This window comes from Anopheles marshallii, chromosome 2 (genome assembly GCF_943734725.1).
Source record: "Anopheles marshallii chromosome 2, idAnoMarsDA_429_01, whole genome shotgun sequence".
NCBI classification, from domain to species: domain Eukaryota; kingdom Metazoa; phylum Arthropoda; class Insecta; order Diptera; family Culicidae; genus Anopheles; species Anopheles marshallii.
In genome coordinates, this window is record NC_071326.1 from 8,488,350 (window position 1) to 8,506,229 (window position 17,880).

General features: G+C 47.4%; 4 protein-coding genes across 4 annotated transcripts; 3 read left to right on the plus strand and 1 right to left on the minus strand.

The window, feature by feature from the left end:
- The first annotated feature begins 110 nt into the window (after window positions 1–110).
- Window positions 111–689, plus strand: LOC128708598 (RNA-binding protein 48). The gene has a single exon (XM_053803577.1). The coding sequence runs from the start codon at window positions 111–113 to the stop codon at window positions 687–689; it is 579 nt and encodes a 192-aa protein (XP_053659552.1).
- Window positions 690–811: 122 nt separating this feature from the next.
- On the plus strand, window positions 812–3,170 carry LOC128709977 (mitosis initiation protein fs(1)Ya). The gene is made up of 3 exons (XM_053805015.1): window positions 812–829; window positions 900–1,121; window positions 1,212–3,170. The coding sequence occupies exons 1-3, from the start codon at window positions 812–814 to the stop codon at window positions 3,168–3,170; spliced, it is 2,199 nt and encodes a 732-aa protein (XP_053660990.1).
- A 337-nt stretch (window positions 3,171–3,507) lies between these two features.
- Window positions 3,508–5,559, minus strand: LOC128719639 (uncharacterized). Its single transcript, XM_053813266.1, has 5 exons — window positions 5,504–5,559; window positions 4,982–5,205; window positions 4,012–4,156; window positions 3,719–3,930; window positions 3,508–3,641 (listed from the first exon to the last, which is right to left on the minus strand). Exons 1-5 carry the CDS (start codon window positions 5,557–5,559, stop codon window positions 3,508–3,510), a joined length of 771 nt encoding a protein of 256 aa, XP_053669241.1.
- Window positions 5,560–10,032: 4,473 nt separating this feature from the next.
- On the plus strand, window positions 10,033–17,424 carry LOC128709981 (uncharacterized). The gene is given in 7 exon segments (XM_053805020.1): window positions 10,033–10,099; window positions 10,457–10,506; window positions 10,508–10,646; window positions 14,266–14,481; window positions 14,554–14,726; window positions 14,802–17,094; window positions 17,192–17,424. Coding segments are annotated over 7 exon segments (3,171 nt in total).
- The last annotated feature ends 456 nt before the right edge of the window (window positions 17,425–17,880 follow it).

Consider the following 17,880-nt stretch of genomic DNA (forward strand, 5'->3'; position numbering starts at 1 on the left):
ACATTTGCTCGTGCGTTTGAAACGTAAACAAACTGCAAAGTGCGTTATCCTGCGGTGATTGTTTTATCCGCCACTATTTCGGCCCGAATTTGTTTCCGCCTGGAGCTAGCATGAACGGTGCATCGAAACAAATAGATATTTCATCGGACACTCATCACATTCGTCAGCGATATTGTCAAAACCGTCCGCTATACCGTCGATCCCGCCAGTTAACTGCCGTCCGTGTGTATTCCGTAGCGAATGAATCGCGCCATCTACTGATTTTCGGTGTTCCGCAAATAAATTTGCTTCGTGAGCTACGGCAAGAGTTGGCCCGGTTCGGTGTACTGGAAACAATTTGCAACATTACCGACGTTTGGCAACGGGAGCATGAAGGTTCGAATGAGCTAATGCTCGAACCGTTTACGGATGTGTTTCACGTGTGCTTCGCAAAGCTAGAGAAAGCCCGGCAAGCTAAGAAATTACTGGATGCACGCAACTTTTACGGTGGGACATTGCACATTTCGTATGCGCCTGAACGGGAAAGCGTTGAAGAAGTTAGAGCCAAATTGAATCAGCGACGGTCGGAGGTCCGGTATCGATCAAAACTCGAAGCTAAACAACGAAAACCATCCCATGCTGGTGTTGGTGTCCATCAGCAAGAAGCTGTAAACGCAACTACTAAGAAGACTGCTAAGAAGACTCGATGAGTTTCCCACGGTCGATGATGGTAGTAGTGTTGATCTGTCAGGACATCCATCAAATTGCCGATCTGGTGGTAGTAGCTGTGCATCGAAAGTAGAGGTAGATCGTCGGTGATTGAAATAAGAATATGATCATACCCAAGGAGGTAAGTGGAATGGAATGGAACTTTCTACGCAACAATCATGACATACTGTGCTTGTTATCTATCAAATCAGGTGCAGTGTAGAACCTGCCTGCAGGTATTCTGCTGCGCCAAGTGCCGCCAAAAGCACGAAGATGGATACCATCAGGAGGACGCCATGTTACGCAAAATTTGCTACATTTGCAATGACAGGCCGTTCCCGCTACGGAAGGACACAAAAATCACACCGAACAATTTGCTCATTGTGCACATCCTGAAGGAACATCTGCCGCTGGAATGCAATCGATGTCGAAAGGTAAGGCTATGCATTAGAATTTAGTCTCTTACCTCTATAGGGACCTTCTCACAGATCCCCACTGATGGCTCAATATCTGCGTTGTTGCAGGTTTTCTATTCATTAGCCGATTTTCAGAACAAAAACAAAAACTGCTTCTTGTTTTGCGAAAATGCCCCGGAAACGGAAGGTGAATGTCATCTCGAAAGCACCAAAACCGCCTCCCCAGGTATCGCATTGGCTACAAGTGCTGATGAGAATAAGGAAAACATTAAAACCGACCAATTGGACGATCGTGTGGAGGCGGTGAAAATTCGCGCACGAAGAAAAAGCAGTCTTGTACCGGGTGATTTTGCCGAACCGGACAATAAAATCGACGAGGTGGACGAAGCGATGCTGACTCCGCTGACGAAGATAAATCTCCGCTGGAAGCGAAAAAGTCGACAAAGTTTCGAAAGTATGCTCTCGATGACGAACAACACATCGGTGGTGAATGCTTCCGGGATGCTACGGATGGACGGGCAGGGTGGAGCAGGATCGAAAAAGTTGGTTCGTACCACCTCAACACCCATGTACCAGTGGCAGCTGATGCCGACAGGGCCAAAGCAACCGAACGAATCATACTCGGCCACGTTGGGCCAGATGTCAAGCATTCACTGTAGCAGTGGCAGCGAAACGGACAGCCGTACGGAAGATCTCGGTTCATCACCCTTGGTACCGAACGAACTGGACAAGGTGCGGGCCATCATACGGAATCGATCGAAGGCGGTCGCGACACCTCTGCGACAGGTGATGTCGAAGAGTATACAGCGAGCCATTGCACAGCACACCGGAATGTACTCGAAGATGCTTCAACCGGGCACCCAGCGTAAGATGAGCTTCAACTCGACGATGAGCAGCGGTATGAATAGTATGATCGCGTCACCAGTAAAAGATCCGTTGGACCTACGTACTACACCGGCATTGAAGCGCACCAGCGGAGGAATCGCTGCTCGATCGATCCAGGCTCAGCGCATGGTACGATCAGGTGATCCGGGTCGGGAAACGGTTCAGCTCGCACCGCCTACTAGGGTCGGTGTACCAGACCATGCAAATTCCGCTCCAAACCAGAACTCAACCGAAAGCTCTGAATACTACGAAACGCATCGCGATGTGGAATCGTTGCTAGTGAATGCAATCGTAGATCGTAGCGATAATCCTCCGAATCTGCACTCTGCCGATAGCTACCCAGTCACACCGAAACCGAGCGGAACGGCACTGAAGAAAGTGATTTCATTCCAAGCGCTTCAGGAAATGGAAAAGCAAGAAAACGAACGCACTGCACAAAATGACTCGACCGACGACATTTGGGGCACACCGTGTGGTGGTATTCCGGCACGCAGTTACAGTTGTTCGGCCGTCGGGCTTGGCGACACGTTCAAAGCTTACGATGCATCGGTCGAAGACGCGGAAAACGATTCCGGTTCGGACGATGTGTTTTACCCGGTGCCGGTAAAGGGACGTCCCACAATACGGGAAGGCAAATGTTTCCGGGATGAATTACAGGCAAAGCACGAAAGTAAAGAAAAGTCGCAGGAATTGTCCAACAATGGTGGCAGTAAACTGTGGTCGATCGTATCGAACGTTATTCGTTTAGCATCGCGCAGTGATATACAGGAAGAGCATTCGCTTGATGGAGGCAGAACTAATACAGCTACCGCGACCAGCGGTGGTGGACTTATACAACGAGCGGCATCGTTTGCGGATTATCTGAAGCACCGATACACCCACCGATCGGATGGTGGTATTACCCGCACTTCATCCTCCGGTTCGGACGAATATCGCATTTCGCATGGTAAAAAGCGGCGCCGTGTAGCGTCCACCCAAACCCAACCGTACGTTCCGGCGATGGTTGCAGGGCCATTACCGGGTTCAAAGTTACAGTACAGTCCGGTTGCAAAACGGAAGCGCATCCAGAGCCGCCAGCCAATACATCGGTTGCGCAACACGAGCAGCGACAGTGCAGGCAGTGGAAGCGGCGGTCCCAACGGATGGTACGACCAAACGGCAGACCGCACAGGCCGTATGTAATTTCGTACATTATTAAGAGAAGACTACCATTAAGGGAAGATTGTTAAAATGGTGCCATTAGATGGAGAAGGACGAAAAAAAATATAATTTTTGAACTACGTAACACGTCCACTTTGCTTTAGTAGTTTTATTTTCATGTGAAATATGCAAAGTGACCCTAGTGGACGACTAGACAATACATTCGAAGAGTTGAGTAAGCTGCTAATGCGAATAAATAGAGATGTGAAGTCCGTAGGGACAATAAATGGTTTTGTCCACATGTACTCTCAGTACGGCTAGATTATAAAACGAAACGGAAGACATCAAAGGAGCTGCTGGGCGATCAACAGCTAACCGTTTAGATCAAGTGTGGCGGTGGTCCACAGGCAAGACTTTCCGATGAGCCAAGTGCCAGCGATGTAAGGATGGTACGTCTGCCCGGATGAACGCCAAGATTTTCCCAGTTAATCCACGACAGTCGCGCAGTTAAATCTGTCCAAACGATGAGAATGGCAATGTGATGTTAGAAGGTGATTGAAAGTAGATGTAAGCGTGCGACGATATCCTACCACTCGTGTTCCAGTGTGCCCGATCGGCTTTAATTTCCCCCCGGAGACACTTCTCCACGTACGTCAAGGGATCGTAGTCCGCCTCGAGGACCTCGCGAAGTAACGCTATGTAAGCGATCGCTAGTCGCAGCGTATCGATCTTGCTGAGCCGTTTCTCGTACGGAAATGTTGGCACGTGTACACGGAGCTCATCGAACGCCGAATTAATGCTGCTGTTGGAAGGCACAGTACAGGAACTCACATTAGAGGAATAGTCAAGGTACAAGGAGATGCTCCAACTCCCGGATACATACCCATTCGGTGCGGAACGCATCATACGTTTGCGCTCACGAACATTTGTCTGCTGACGCTGTATTTTGTACGGTGGCGGATTGTACGGGTGGTTCCCCATCGTCGTCGACAGGGATGGACTGGGCGGTGTCGATGAGTCCAGACATTCTGCCAACAGCGTGGGGAAAAAAACATGCTTAATAATTGAAAATATCTAATCGTCCGTTCATTCAAAGCCCTTTTCGCACAACACCGCACGAAGGTTCTTCCGGATCTTTTACGCTGGTGTTAACCCTATGCACGTGGTGGTATTTTAATTGCATTAAAGCCAAGCCTTTCAAGGTGAATGCAAAACAAAATTAACCCATAAAAGTGTAGCAGCTGCGTGTGTTTGTGGGACGCTGTGCATGACTTTGTACGATAGCGTCTCGATTCAGTGCACCGTATCATAAGAGGTTCCATTACGCATGCCTCAGATTCTTCTATGCGGAAGAAAGACTCATCACCACGTCAGGATACGGTCCATATTGTAACCTTCTTTCTAGATGATAACCTTCTTATAGGGTTCATTGGAAAGGTTAGGTCTGTATGTTTCAACTTTTCATCACATTGCACAATGGAATTTGCTATGTATCGAGCTTCTATCGATCTTTTATCAAGGATGATATAAATATCAGCGTGTTACATATCCTTGTAGGAGTCTCATTGAGGAGTCTTTGAGGAGGCCTTAATGAACATTACTTTTTTGATTGTCTATTTAATTCTGTAATTAACAGAACGAAGAATTGGATAAGTGAGTGGTGGCATCACACTGCAAACGACTGGGCCAATACAAAATATTATCCCAACCGTGTTCTTCCTTGCGGTCTAACACCAAGTATATTTAGTCCGGGAATGATAACACGCCAAGACTACTATCCTTCCAGGATTTGTACAGTGTCGAAAAGAAGATACGTTCTCTTCTTCCAGGATATGCCAAGTCTTCTCGCTTACCTGTGTGATGCAAATACTGATGCTGCATCTGCCGTATGCTGTTGGGGTTCAACCTCAAATTGGGCGCATTGTTGGTGTGGCTGCCGTGTCCGACACTGTTGCTACTGCCGCCTGCACCACCACCGCCGTTTCCGGGTGCCGCGTTTAGCTGATGATGCTGTGCGTATACGCACGATGGCAGATCGGCCATCAGCTCATCATCGAAGCTGTGGAATCCGATACCACTGTACGACGAACCAGTCGGAGCGTTGTACGCAAGCACATCCATTGCAGCAGTAGAAATAGAAAATCGAGTTGACCAGTTTAAGCACCGCAAGGTTCAGGTTCTATTATACTATCCAGATAGGAAGACGGGACACAAAACCACACAAACACACAGAGGCACACAATCCAACCCAGTGGACAAAGATCAATATTCAACAACTCCGCGGGTGTCACGATGTAAATGGTGCTCGTGGCGTTTTGGCGTGCTCTGGGAAGGATGGAAATGGTAGCAACAGAAGCAAGGATCACGGCAATAACCTCAATGGTGGTGACGAGGAAGAATCCGGCAACTGAGAGCGACAAATTTTATCCATCGTTCGATGAGAAACACTGCACACTTTGAAGGACACCGCACTTTTGATTCCTCAACACTATTGCCGGTTGGTACTGTCACTCCGACGGTGGAACGGAACTACAACGGATATCCTGCAACTGCTAGACTCTTATATAGGTTCCAAAGGATGCTGTCCCGGGATACATCCCTCTGTACGCCGGGGTGCGCATGTCCTTTGTGCGTTACTCCTCCCATCGTGACAAAGGGGAAAAGCAGATCGAAAAACGCAATGGCCGCCGGCATATATATCAGGATGGAATGAACCGGCTAGCATTTTGTTTGGAAATTAAAGCGTTAAGGTTAAATTTTGATAACGTGTTTTAAAGTTTTTTTATTCGACTGTTTTTAATTGTTTTGTTTAATTGATTGATTGTTTAATACTATACGATGAAAGTAGTGTGGATTGTGGTGTTTAATTAATTAATTAAATTTATTCATTCAAGCTGTTCTGGTGGCGAAAAAAAACTTTGTCAATATTTCTCCTGCATCGACATCTCGCTCATGAAACGTTTACTATTGATCAAACAATTTCTATAACAGTGGGGGCATTTTTGTGTCTGGCAAGAACCATTTTGATCGGTATTGATATTGATCGGCAAAGGAGAATGAGACCGGTACCACAATGTGACAAGACGAGAAACAAGCAGTTTCTTTCAAGGAAGTATCTTTCCTTTAAAAGTTATGCACACATTTTTGGAGCACATGTCACTTGAACACCTTTTGAATGGCTTCTGGAGACAGAAGGTTGGTTCTATCTTTTGCAATAAAAACATTTTCCTTGGCAGCTGTAACACCACAACTTGCTCAGAGAATTCAACAGAATTCTTCGGGAGCTCCTTTAGTAGCTCCTGAGGGTGATTGTTTTTGATTGCCAATACTTAACTAGCTGTAGCAGCAATCATAGCAAGCTATGGATAGCTTTTTTTTATTAATTTAAATAAAGTTAATTAAACTAAAAAAGGGCCATAACCATTGACAAAAGAACATCTCGTTATATGAGATTTTGCTCGTTGAAAGAGGTATTTGCGTATCAATTAAATGCGACCAACTCGTTACTCATTATGTGGGGTTTTGACTGTATAAAGTAAAATAAGACTTCGAAGCTGCTTAGCGGTGACGATGCCGTTACTAATAAGCGCACGATGTAAAATTCCCCCATTGCTCGAGAATTCCCTTTCTAAATACAAAATACATTCGCTAATTGTAGCATTATTGATGACGAATCTCCGTTTAAGAATTCAATTCCAATCATTAATCCAATCCAGGGAAGGATCGACGACTCGAATATCCGTTAGATCGCGGGGGATTCCCACCCCCCAAAAGAACCGGTGGCGGCGTCGTCAAGCCTTCTTGAAGACGAGAATATCGAGCTTTCACGGTCGCACTACCGGCACACATGCACATGTAACCGATGTAACCGAAGCTCGTTCGGTCGGGGTGGAAGCGCTAGCTTAGCGTGCGTGCGGTTTGGCCCGCGCACCGTCCGTCACTCGTGACGTCAGAGTAAAGCTGGTTTAAAAGCGTTCGGGCCCTCGGATCGCACGTTCAGTCGATCGGCGTACGTTTGTCTGCCACCTACCAGAAGCGTGGAGGCCTGCTCGATAGTGAGGCTCGTTTGCTGCAGGTGCTTTAGCGGTGCTTCACTGCCTTGGTTCGTAGTCCGTCGTGGTGTGGTGGAGACGACTAGAGGAAAGACGAAGTGACGAGATCGCCGCCCAAAAAGGTGGAAAAGTGGAAAACGTGCACGTGTGGAATGTGAAGAAAGGAAAAGTGCCACAGTGTGTACGCGTGAAAGTTCTTCCACTGGAGCCACCTTCCAAGGGTGTTCTTCCATCGGTGTGTGTAGTGCTTGGCAGATAAAACGCCTCCCCCCCCCCCCCCTCCCGGCCCCCATCTCGTGATAACGGTGTCGTCTAATTTAGATCTATTTGTGTTTGTATCAAGCGGTTAGTTTGTTTGCTTGATAAGTGACAAGTTTTGTCGTAGCCGACAGTTGTGAGGGCTTTTGTTTTACGTCGACGTCATCCTGTCGTGAAACGTGAGGAAGCTGGCAGGAGCCTGAGGAGAATCGTTCTCACAAGCCGTTTTTTTTCTGCAGAACGGTTGATAACGATCGATCAACAGTTAAACGTAAGTGTTTAAAGTGTGTTTAAATGTTCTTTTGCTGTAATTTGTGAGGGTGGAAGAAGAAGTGCTCCGTGTGTTTGGATACGTGCTGTTTAGATAACATACAGCAGCTATATTGAACAAAAGTATTTTGTGTGGCCATGCGTCGTTGAGAGTTTGTTTTTTGTGAAGTGTTTTCACGTGTCACATAGTACTAACAAATGGGGATTTGGTACCATAAGAGTTAAAATGTTGTTATCTAAATAATAATCAAAACTAAGTGGGGAAAATTTAAAACTAAATGGTAAACAAATTCACGTTTTACATCTCGTCTATATACACCTTTCCTATCCGTTTATTCAGTGTTCGATTCTCACATAATTCCATTCATTTTGTTGCTCCAAAAAGAAGCTTCTTTGAAGATTGGCTTCCTCATAAATATGTATCTTCGCTAGCCGCCACAGTAGAACCGGAAAGATGGAACCCGAATGGCCGTTGTTTAAATCTCGATCACAACCATTCCGTACCATTCCCATCAACAGCCGGTTACTGCTAACCACAACACCGTAACCGTAACGGCAAGGCAAGTTCACGGTGGCATATTTAATGGATTAATAAAAGCACACCCGGATCTCCACCGCAGGACGGAAGTTGTGCGCAAATTTGGTGAATTGTGGCAAACGATGTTTTATTTCCGTGCATCAGGAAGTGATGAGCGGCTTGTTCTGTTGCTTTTGATGTTAAGATTTACTTTCGCTTTTTGTGCTAACTTTAGCTAAACACTTTCAGGCAATTTATTAAAGTTTGGACTAACTCTCAAACCGAAAATTGGCACATAACGGAAACTAGTTGCCAAGCTGTAACTTGAATCTCGTTTGATCGATCGATCGATCGTTCGTCTATGCTTCTTCTCTACTTTGCGTCCACATTCGAAAACTTATGCTTACAGGCAACGCAAACAAAACCGTCCGGTAGATGTGTTCCGATCAAAATCAATAACAGCAAGCTGAACAAAGTGTCAGCCACAATGTGTCGTAATGTGAACTAATTTGGTTGAAGTTGGAAAGTGAGAGTGAGGGGTTTGCCTATTAACGATTATCCGCGGATGAAGGTTGATAGTGCAACACAGTGTTTCGGGACACTGGAAGGTCGTCCATTGTGTCGGGCCAAAGAACGAAACACTGTTTTGAGTCAAGTGTAACATGTTTATTATCATTCAAATGTTTATCTGCAGTGAAAAAAAAAAGATGCAGCATCATCAGATCTGAAAGATACAGCAGCTGATGCATAGAAGCATACCGCAATGGCTCAATCAAACGTCCAAAAGATGGGACGATGTGGTGGGCAATTGGGCAACTTTCAATGATAACAGCTTCGGTCACTAAAAGTGGAACCTTAATGGACTAGCGGTAAACATGCTCATTACACCTTTCAAGGTTCCGAAAACGTTGTAAACCCGCTAAAAACTATCCAGCGGAACTGGAACTCAATTACCGGCCTTTTTTTTTAGCATGAAATAAAGTAATGGTTCCAGTTTTTTTTTGGGTGAAATAAGTTTAAGTGGATAACTTACCAGGAGCAGCCGTCCTTCTGTAATTACGCATCCAGGTATTGGATGAAATCTGGCTTGGAGCATGAGAGCGTGTGGCATCGCATTTACGCTGGTCCAGCTGCTGCCCTACTGGCCGACTAGGTCAAGTACCCGGAGAAGGCTAAGCTTCGTTTAAGCATCGTTATGTAATCGTGGGTAATTGTATGTCAAATAGCACGAGCCCAATGTGTGGATGCTGACACCTGAATGGTGTAAAATGGTTTGCAATAGATGATGATGGTGATAGATCGTGCTCGGAAGTGTTCGATTGCTAACCGTCGAAGGTTAGCCAGAGTGACATCCAACGAGTAGCGTCCATAAGATAAGTTAACATTATCCTAAGATAACCTAAAACGATAATTACTCTTGACGTAAGAAGATGTTAAACAACCTCAAAATGATCGTTAACAAAGGAATTCAGCTTAGAAATTGCTAAAAGTAGTCTTGTGTACACCGGAACAAATAATCCCCTATCACACCCTTATCCAACACACCACCGAATTCCTCTCCAAGAATTCGTCCTTATGATCTCTTCTTACGCAAAAGGAAGGATAACGACGGCTAACTTTATCGGACGTACTTGCAATCTCACCCTCATTTTTATCACCGCCTTCGCTGCGATCTTCGTTTATCGCTCTAGCGTTGTAGGGCTGTTGTTAAACAATAAAATTTCCCTATCTTCTTGGGCAGAGCATTGCTATCAGTCTGGCCATGTGTTAATGAATCTCATTTCAGCGTGGACGAACACATCAGAAGATGAATAAGCACATTTACTGGGTTGAGTTACCTGCCCCAGTGTTCACCTTCCAGCGACACTGCGAAAGTAAAAACGTTCTTCACACGCTCGCATAGCTTCACACGCTGTGGCACGATCATCGTGATAACAGACGAGCAACGCATCGCGTCGAATGTGTTGTGTGGGGTTTTATGCAAAACGGGGTTTTTAACATTGATTTCTTCATCTGATTAGCGGACCCATTTGTACATTTCGCACAGATGAAACAAAGATGAAAGTATTGCCAGTGTTTCATCATAGCTTTTACTTGATCTCGTGCTTTTTTGTTGTTGTTGTTGTACTAATTCGTGACGTTTATCTTCCACAGATATTGCTGAGCGCTCGTCAGTAGCACATGGCACTAGCGCGGATGATGTGACACACATGCAACCGGGTGGTGAATAGCTTGTGAAAGAGAAGAGAAGAACTCTCCCGTAAAGATAACAGTATCAACAAACCCCTGACGGAGCAATGCATATCAGCGATAGTGTGTCAACTGCCGGACATCGGCGTGGGACATCGGCCTTGCTCTTAGTAACTGTCACCATCTTGATGCTGATGGTTCAAACCGGTCACTCGCAAAGTGTCATCGCAGGTAAGCAGGGTAGAGATGAGACGAAGAATGGACTGTGGTGTTGATACCGTGACCAAAACAAAATCCCCGAATTCTATGGGCAACTTCTGCAAAGTGGCAACCGTTACCAAAAAAATGCCCCACTCCGAAGATCGTAAACATGCAAAGCTGCGATTTCACCTGATCGGATGCACAAAGTAAACAAAGACTCGCTTCGCAGTTTGGAATTCTGTGGGATTTACCAGCCGTCTGTTTTTTTCTCTCGAAACTTACCCGGAAGATCATCTTCGGTGGAACCAATCCGACGGAAACTGGTTTCTCGTGGTGTGGTTTTGGCGGTGATGTTTGACGCCGCAGAAATGTATGACTTAGCTATCTTCCGGCTGACACTTGGAACACGCAAGAACGAAGGGAGTTTTTGCTATTGCGAGATGAATCTTTTGCAAATGCGCAAGGGAATTCCACGGAGCACAAGTCATCGTACTCGGACAAATTTGCAATCTATTAGTGTTGAAGAACGTCAATCGACGTTACTGGACAATGCTTTCGAGCCTCTATCCATCTAGCATATCAGTGATTATTTAATAACTTCACTCTGTTTTAGATCTTCCTTGCTCAACTCGCTTCGCTTCTGCTTAACCGAAAGGAATTTCGTGTCTTAACATCTGCTATAAACCGGTTGCATCTGGACACTGGTTCCCGGGTATTTCCAATATAGCGGTGTCCAGTTTACGCACCTTCCAAATAATCGGCACGTTGCTTGCATCATTCTATCCATCCACAAGCCGCATAGAACTGGAGCACAACTCCCTTTTACACGCTGCAAACTTGAAAGTGCCCGTACGGCGTGTGTTAACGGTTGCGATCTCCACGTTCTTGGACATTCCAACGCGTGACATGAACCGCTCCCGTCACAGATCGTTGATCGCGTGCGGCCAGTGAAACCCTTTTATGATTCACGCCACCAACTGCCACGGTATGCCGCCGGTTCGCTACGATCGGGAAGTAAAGCAATGGACAGGGTTGCATGCATGTGTGTGGTGATACGCACACTCGCGCTTACGTCGATTGGGGATGGGGAGTAATTAATTTGGACATCGAAGGTGCCACCGCCGCCGGATCGTTCGAAATCGATTGCAACCTTTGGCGAGTTTTGTTTTTGATTTCTCCTAGAGTTGCCCATGCGACATGAACTGGAACGAGCGCTTTTCGTAACGAGAAGTTGTTCTTCTCTTTTGCGTTAGTCGCTCACGCGGTTTCACACGCGGACATCCTACTGTTCACGCTAATCAGAACGTGTTGCCAGTCTCCATCCGGTATCGGTGGGCCATTCACTTTCTGATGTATGACACACGGGTGGGCACACAGGGTTCGGCCGCTGGATTGGATTGGACTACTTTGTAGTTATAATTTTTAACTTTGAAAAATTATACACCGTCGCACGCATGGTACGGTCAACCGGAACTACATGCCAGTCTAGTTGCGCTTTTAAGAACTACTCCGCACAGACGACTTCGATAATGTATGCGCTTGCGAAATAAATGCGCAAATGCGAAGTCCCCACGAGCACAGATGTTTTATTTGATTCTCTTGACGGTGCGATTGTGAGGGAATGAGGGTTAATTGTATTCTCTTGTATTTCTTTTATACTTTTTGCCGCAGGTGTCCATTCCACGAGACAAGAGCAGTGATCGTAAAACTGTTTTATGATTGATGAATGAATCCCGATCCCAATTATTGCGCCGGCACCCAAAGGAAGCGACTCATTAGCGACTCAAATTGGCCTTTTGGGGGGATTTGTGAAGGTTGTGTGTTCTCTTCAGAACTAGCCTCGGCACCACTTTGTACGGCACACGGAGGTCCACGGTCAAGGCCGAAGGGTATGGAGATGCTTTGCGTCTTTGGACGACCACGAACGTGCGTTCGGAACGGTTCAGTTTCACGTTCGCACGCAATCGTCGATCAGCCGGTTGCGATAGGGACGGTGGTGTGGAGGTGACTTCGATGATCGTGTGAACTTACATAACATAGAGGTAGATCGTTGCCAATTCGTTCACCATTTGTAGCAATCCAGCGTTATCGCCGTTATTGCCTCAGGTTTTGCTTTGTTTCTTGACGATCGGCAATTTCAGACTGAACACCTACCGATTAGACAACACCTCCCACCGAGTGCGAGATTAGTATGCCTGTGTCAATTCTAGTGCACTGGTGCCCATCAAACGGATGCATTAGCAAGAAGCGTTAGTCGTTTAACAATAATGAGGAAGATAATTGATTTCGGAGTGGAACTTCTATGCCTGATAGATGGAACAATAATTGTTGGAATTGCTTATGATTTACAGATCTCCAGTTAAAATCATAAATTCGGAAATCTGATCTTTGTTGTAAAACTATTTTGCAAAACCTCAAGGAACTCCCATCAGCATCTTGACACACTCGCTTGCGATCTACTTTGTATTCGGTATCGATCTACGGTATAATTAGCGGAAGGAACGCGACCAGAACCCGCAACACCCGGTGCTTAACTCCCGCAATATGAGTGTCACACGTTGCCACCTGATGCCAGCTGCGCACAGGTGCTACTGCTACCGTATTCCTGGCCGATTAACGCTGATTGACGTCGTTAATGTAGATGCACGATGCCTGTTATTAAAATTGATTTGCATTCAATCTGCTGCTTCGTTCCGCTTGTTTCATCAAGTGCTGTGCGGAGGATATTAATAACCCAATTGCAGCAAACACACCTATCGAAGGTAGTGGGAATAAAGCCATTGCAATTGATTGCTTCGCAGAGTTGGAGCGTGTACTGCATACTTTTTGGTAATGTATCAAAGTAACCATGATTCCAATGCATTTCGGTGACCTTCACATCTGTGGTAACTTGATCGCAATGGTCATCGTAGTTGGTCATAAAAGGGAGAGCTTGAAAGACGACAACAGAAAGACGTCAACACGTAGTGTCATAAGTTTCAGTGCATCCAAAGCGTGAAGGCTATCCGGAAGAAAATATTCCAACCACCTGGGTTGGGTTGTACGATCACGTCGCATCGTGTGAAGGTTTCCAATGGTTCGTGCCCATAGAGTGTTGATACGATTGCATTATAATCATTATCTTGTCCCGAACATCGAAGCACATCCTTCAAACTTCCAGCTGCTGTGTAATGTACGGGTACACCACCATCAGCTCCCGGGAGGTCATCGCTATCATTCGGATACGTTCTGTACACCGCACCGGGTTGTTGTGTGTGAAGTGGGACAACAAAATGCCTTGACAATGATCAGCGATTTTTCGCACTTGACATGCGCGCGTACCACGGTGAGACCTTTAGGGTTGAGGATGGTCGGATGCAGTTGAGCAGCTTTTACGGGTACTGTTGTGAATACAAATTAGATAACCGTGGTGTTGTCTCGGGGTTGGACAATGTTTTGGTTGTCAAAAACAAAGATGTGTTATCGTAACCAGCGTTTAGATAATGCTTTGAGCTACATTATTTCGTCATATGAGCACATTACGTGGTGGAGATGACTGGACGTAAATAAATCGGCTCAAGTCTCTAACATTCTCTGTCTTCTAACACACTGAAAGAGTCCATAAGCCAAAGATCCAGTACTGAATTCCCCAACAATTTGTCTATTGCAGATTGCGATACGAGTAAATGTCAGCCCTTGTCAAACGTTTCGGAAGTGTCGCTAGAACCGGGTCAGCGGATACGTCGCGAATTGGACCCATGCTGCGAGATCCTTCGACTGTACTGTGACACTAGCGCATGTCCACCACCGATCGAGTTCTGCGATGAGAATCGAACTATTCGCCCTAGGACCGTTGCCGGCACATGCTGCACACTGCAGCGCTGTGGTTGGTAGATCTTCGCTTCGCTAAGCGCTTCCTGAAACACCAATAGCTTAACAAACGATTTGTGCATTTCAGAAAACGTTTGTGAGGTATACGCCGACGGTGAGATTACGACGAGATCGATCGGTGAGAAGTGGTTTAACATGGTAAACGAAACCACCTGCATGAACTACGAATGTTTGCGGAACGAGGCGAACGACACGTTCATCAACTCTATCGGAATAGAGTGTAACACCGTCTGCCCGGAGGTATGTGCAATCACCGGCCTTGGAGTACGTTGCCTTAAATCATGAGAATTCATTTAAAAAATCTGCTACTTGCAGGGTTTTGAGCCTCAGATCTCGAACCAACATTGCTGCCCTCAGTGCGTTCAGGCGCGGTGCAAGTTCGATGATCAGTTCTACCGCGAGGGACAATCGTGGACAAGTCCTGACGGGTGTCTGCTTTATCGGTGCATCAAGGAGAGTGGTTTCCTTTCGATCAGCTCGAGCCGTAAGCAGTGCCCACCGGTAGGAAATTGTCCCGGTCAGTACGTGATCGAGCGTGACTGCTGCAGGGTGTGTAATTACACCGAATCGAAGATGGTACCGGGTTCGACGACAGTGCCCTCCACCGAGCAGGAGGAAGGTGCTGATTTTTACGAGGAACAGAGCTACAGCAATCATCCCTGCAAGCGGGTCTGCACGCTGGGGCGTAAGCCGGAAACTTGCTACTACCGCTTCCGGCTCGAGTGGTATCGTACGCTGAGTAAGGCCTGTTACAACTGTCCGTATAATGCGACCGATTGCAATCGGCCGCACTGCATCGCAGGGGACGGTGTGCGACGGAACGTGGCTGTTATTAATCGCATGATGCCGGGTCCGGCTATTGAGGTGTGCGAGAACGACATCATCGTGGTGGACGTGGAGAATCATCTGATGGGCGAAAGCACCACCATCCACTGGCACGGTTTGCATCAACGGCGCACCCCGTACATGGACGGTGTACCGCACGTTTCGCAGTGTCCCATTAGCCCGGGGACCACTTTCCGGTACACGTTCCGGGCCGATAATCCGGGCACGCATTTCTGGCACTCGCACACCGGGATGCAGCGTGGCGATGGAGCGTTCGGGGCATTGATCATTCGGAAGGACAACGACATACATGAACTGCTGTACGATCAGGATCTGTCCGAGCATGTGATTACGGTGCAGGATTGGGGCCATGAGCAGGGTGTGTCGCTGTTTGCCGCCCATCATCACTCGACTGGTGACAATAAACCGCCGAACTTGTTGATTAATGGGCGAGGCAAATATTTCCAGCGGTTTGCAAAGACAACACCTTTGCCGACAACGCAAGCTCCGATGCTGGATGTGGGTCTGGACGGCAATCTTCCCGTGGCCACCCAACCGGAATCGGTTGCAATGGAAGATACCGAAGAAACGACGGTTGCAGATGACTTCCGGACGACTACGGACCCGATCGAAGCCACGCCGGACGATGTGGAGTTGCTGCAGGGTAGCAGCAACACCAACCTGAAGACTGTGCTTCGGTCAGAGGATGTGCTACGTCGCACCAAGCGACAATCGCGCACCGTCAACTTCAATGCGGTCGTTGTGCCGGAATCACAGCACGTTCCGCTGAGCGTGTTCTACGTTGACAAGGGCCGTCGGTATCGGTTCCGGCTGATTAATGCCGAGTTCCTCAACTGTCCGGTGGAGTTGTCCATCGAGAATCACAACCTGACCGTAATCGCGTCGGATGGGTTCGGCATACAGCCGCTGGAAGACTTGGGATCGTTCGTGAGCTACGCTGGCGAACGGTTCGACTTCGTAGTCAAAGCCAACCAACCGGTCGGCAACTATCTGATGCGCTTCCGCGGACTGATGGATTGCGATGAGCGGTTTACCTCGGCGTACCAGTTCGCGGTGTTGCGGTATCGGGGAGCACCGGAAGAAACCGAGTACGTGTCGTGGCCACCGTACGATTACGAGGCACCGGGCGTGCAACTTAACTCACTGAACCGCGGACCGGGCGCAGAGGACGTCATCACAATCTCCGAAACGAACGCACTGGATCAGGAAGATTTGTTGCTGCTGCGCAACGAGACCGATTACAAGTTCTACGTGTATTACGACTTTTACGGCAAAGACAATCCTCACTTCCACGTACCGGCGCTGTACGGTTTCCAGCAGGTGATCAACAACACGAACCGGCTGTATACCCCGCAGCTGAATCACATCTCCATGCGCATGCCAACCGTACCATTCTTGCCCGGTAAGGATGTACTGGACGAGAGCCAGTTTTGCAACGAGACGAGCCTGCGCGATCGCAACTGTCGGCAGGAGTTCTGCGAGTGCAGCCACGTGATCCAGATACCGCTGCACGCTACGGTGGAGATGGTGATGATCGACGAGGGTTACACGTTCGATGCGAACCATCCATTTCACCTGCACGGCCATGCGTTCCGCGTGGTCGGGATGGACCGGGTGAGTCGCAACACGACGGTGCAGGACATTCGTCGAATGGACGAGGAAGGCCGGTTGCCGAGAAGGCTTAAGAAAGCTCCGATCAAGGATACGGTGACTATTCCCGACGGCGGCTACACAATCATTCGGTTCATCGCGAACAATCCGGGTAAGTTGAGATTTGTCCTCAATATTCCTCCTGCCAAGCGCATTGCTAACGATGTTGTGGTTCTCTTTCTCTCTCTCTCTCCCTATCTCTATTGCAGGCTACTGGTTGTTCCACTGTCATATTGAGTTCCATGCCGAGATCGGAATGTCGCTGGTGCTGAAGGTAGGTGACCGATCGGAGATGCTGCCGGCTCCCGCCAATTTCCCGACGTGCTACGACTTTAAACCCAACCTCGGCCAGATCGGCAGCGGGACGGGCTCTACAACCACCACTGCTCTATGGCTGCTTCTGCTGGTGTCAGCGGTGCAGACGGTGCACCGACTCCTATAAGCAACAACCTGAACAAACCTACTTTGTGATATTAGACGCTTCCGAGCGGACTCAAGTATTTCGTTCGACCATAGTATTACCGTGCCGACGGCGGGTTTCCGCGGTGGCTTTTAAGTTATGACTCATTCTCGTACTCTTAAGACGTTAGAATACGAAGCTCCGCCGCTTCTAAAGCATTGCCACCGTACAAACATAAGTGCTCTTACAATAGAAGTGGAACAAAATAAAGTCTTGATATACGCTGCAAATATCTCAATGCGACTTAGGGGGGGTTTTTTTGTTGTTGTTCTTCTATCACACATCCCGCAGACAATGAACAAGGGGTAACATTCCATCTGCGTTTGACACGCCCAATCGTTCGTGCAGTCAGGTTCTGGTCCTGGTGTTCGGTTCACTCTTTTGGAGGGTGAAACACCACCAGTAAACACGGGAGATTTTGCTTCCTTTAATCGTTTG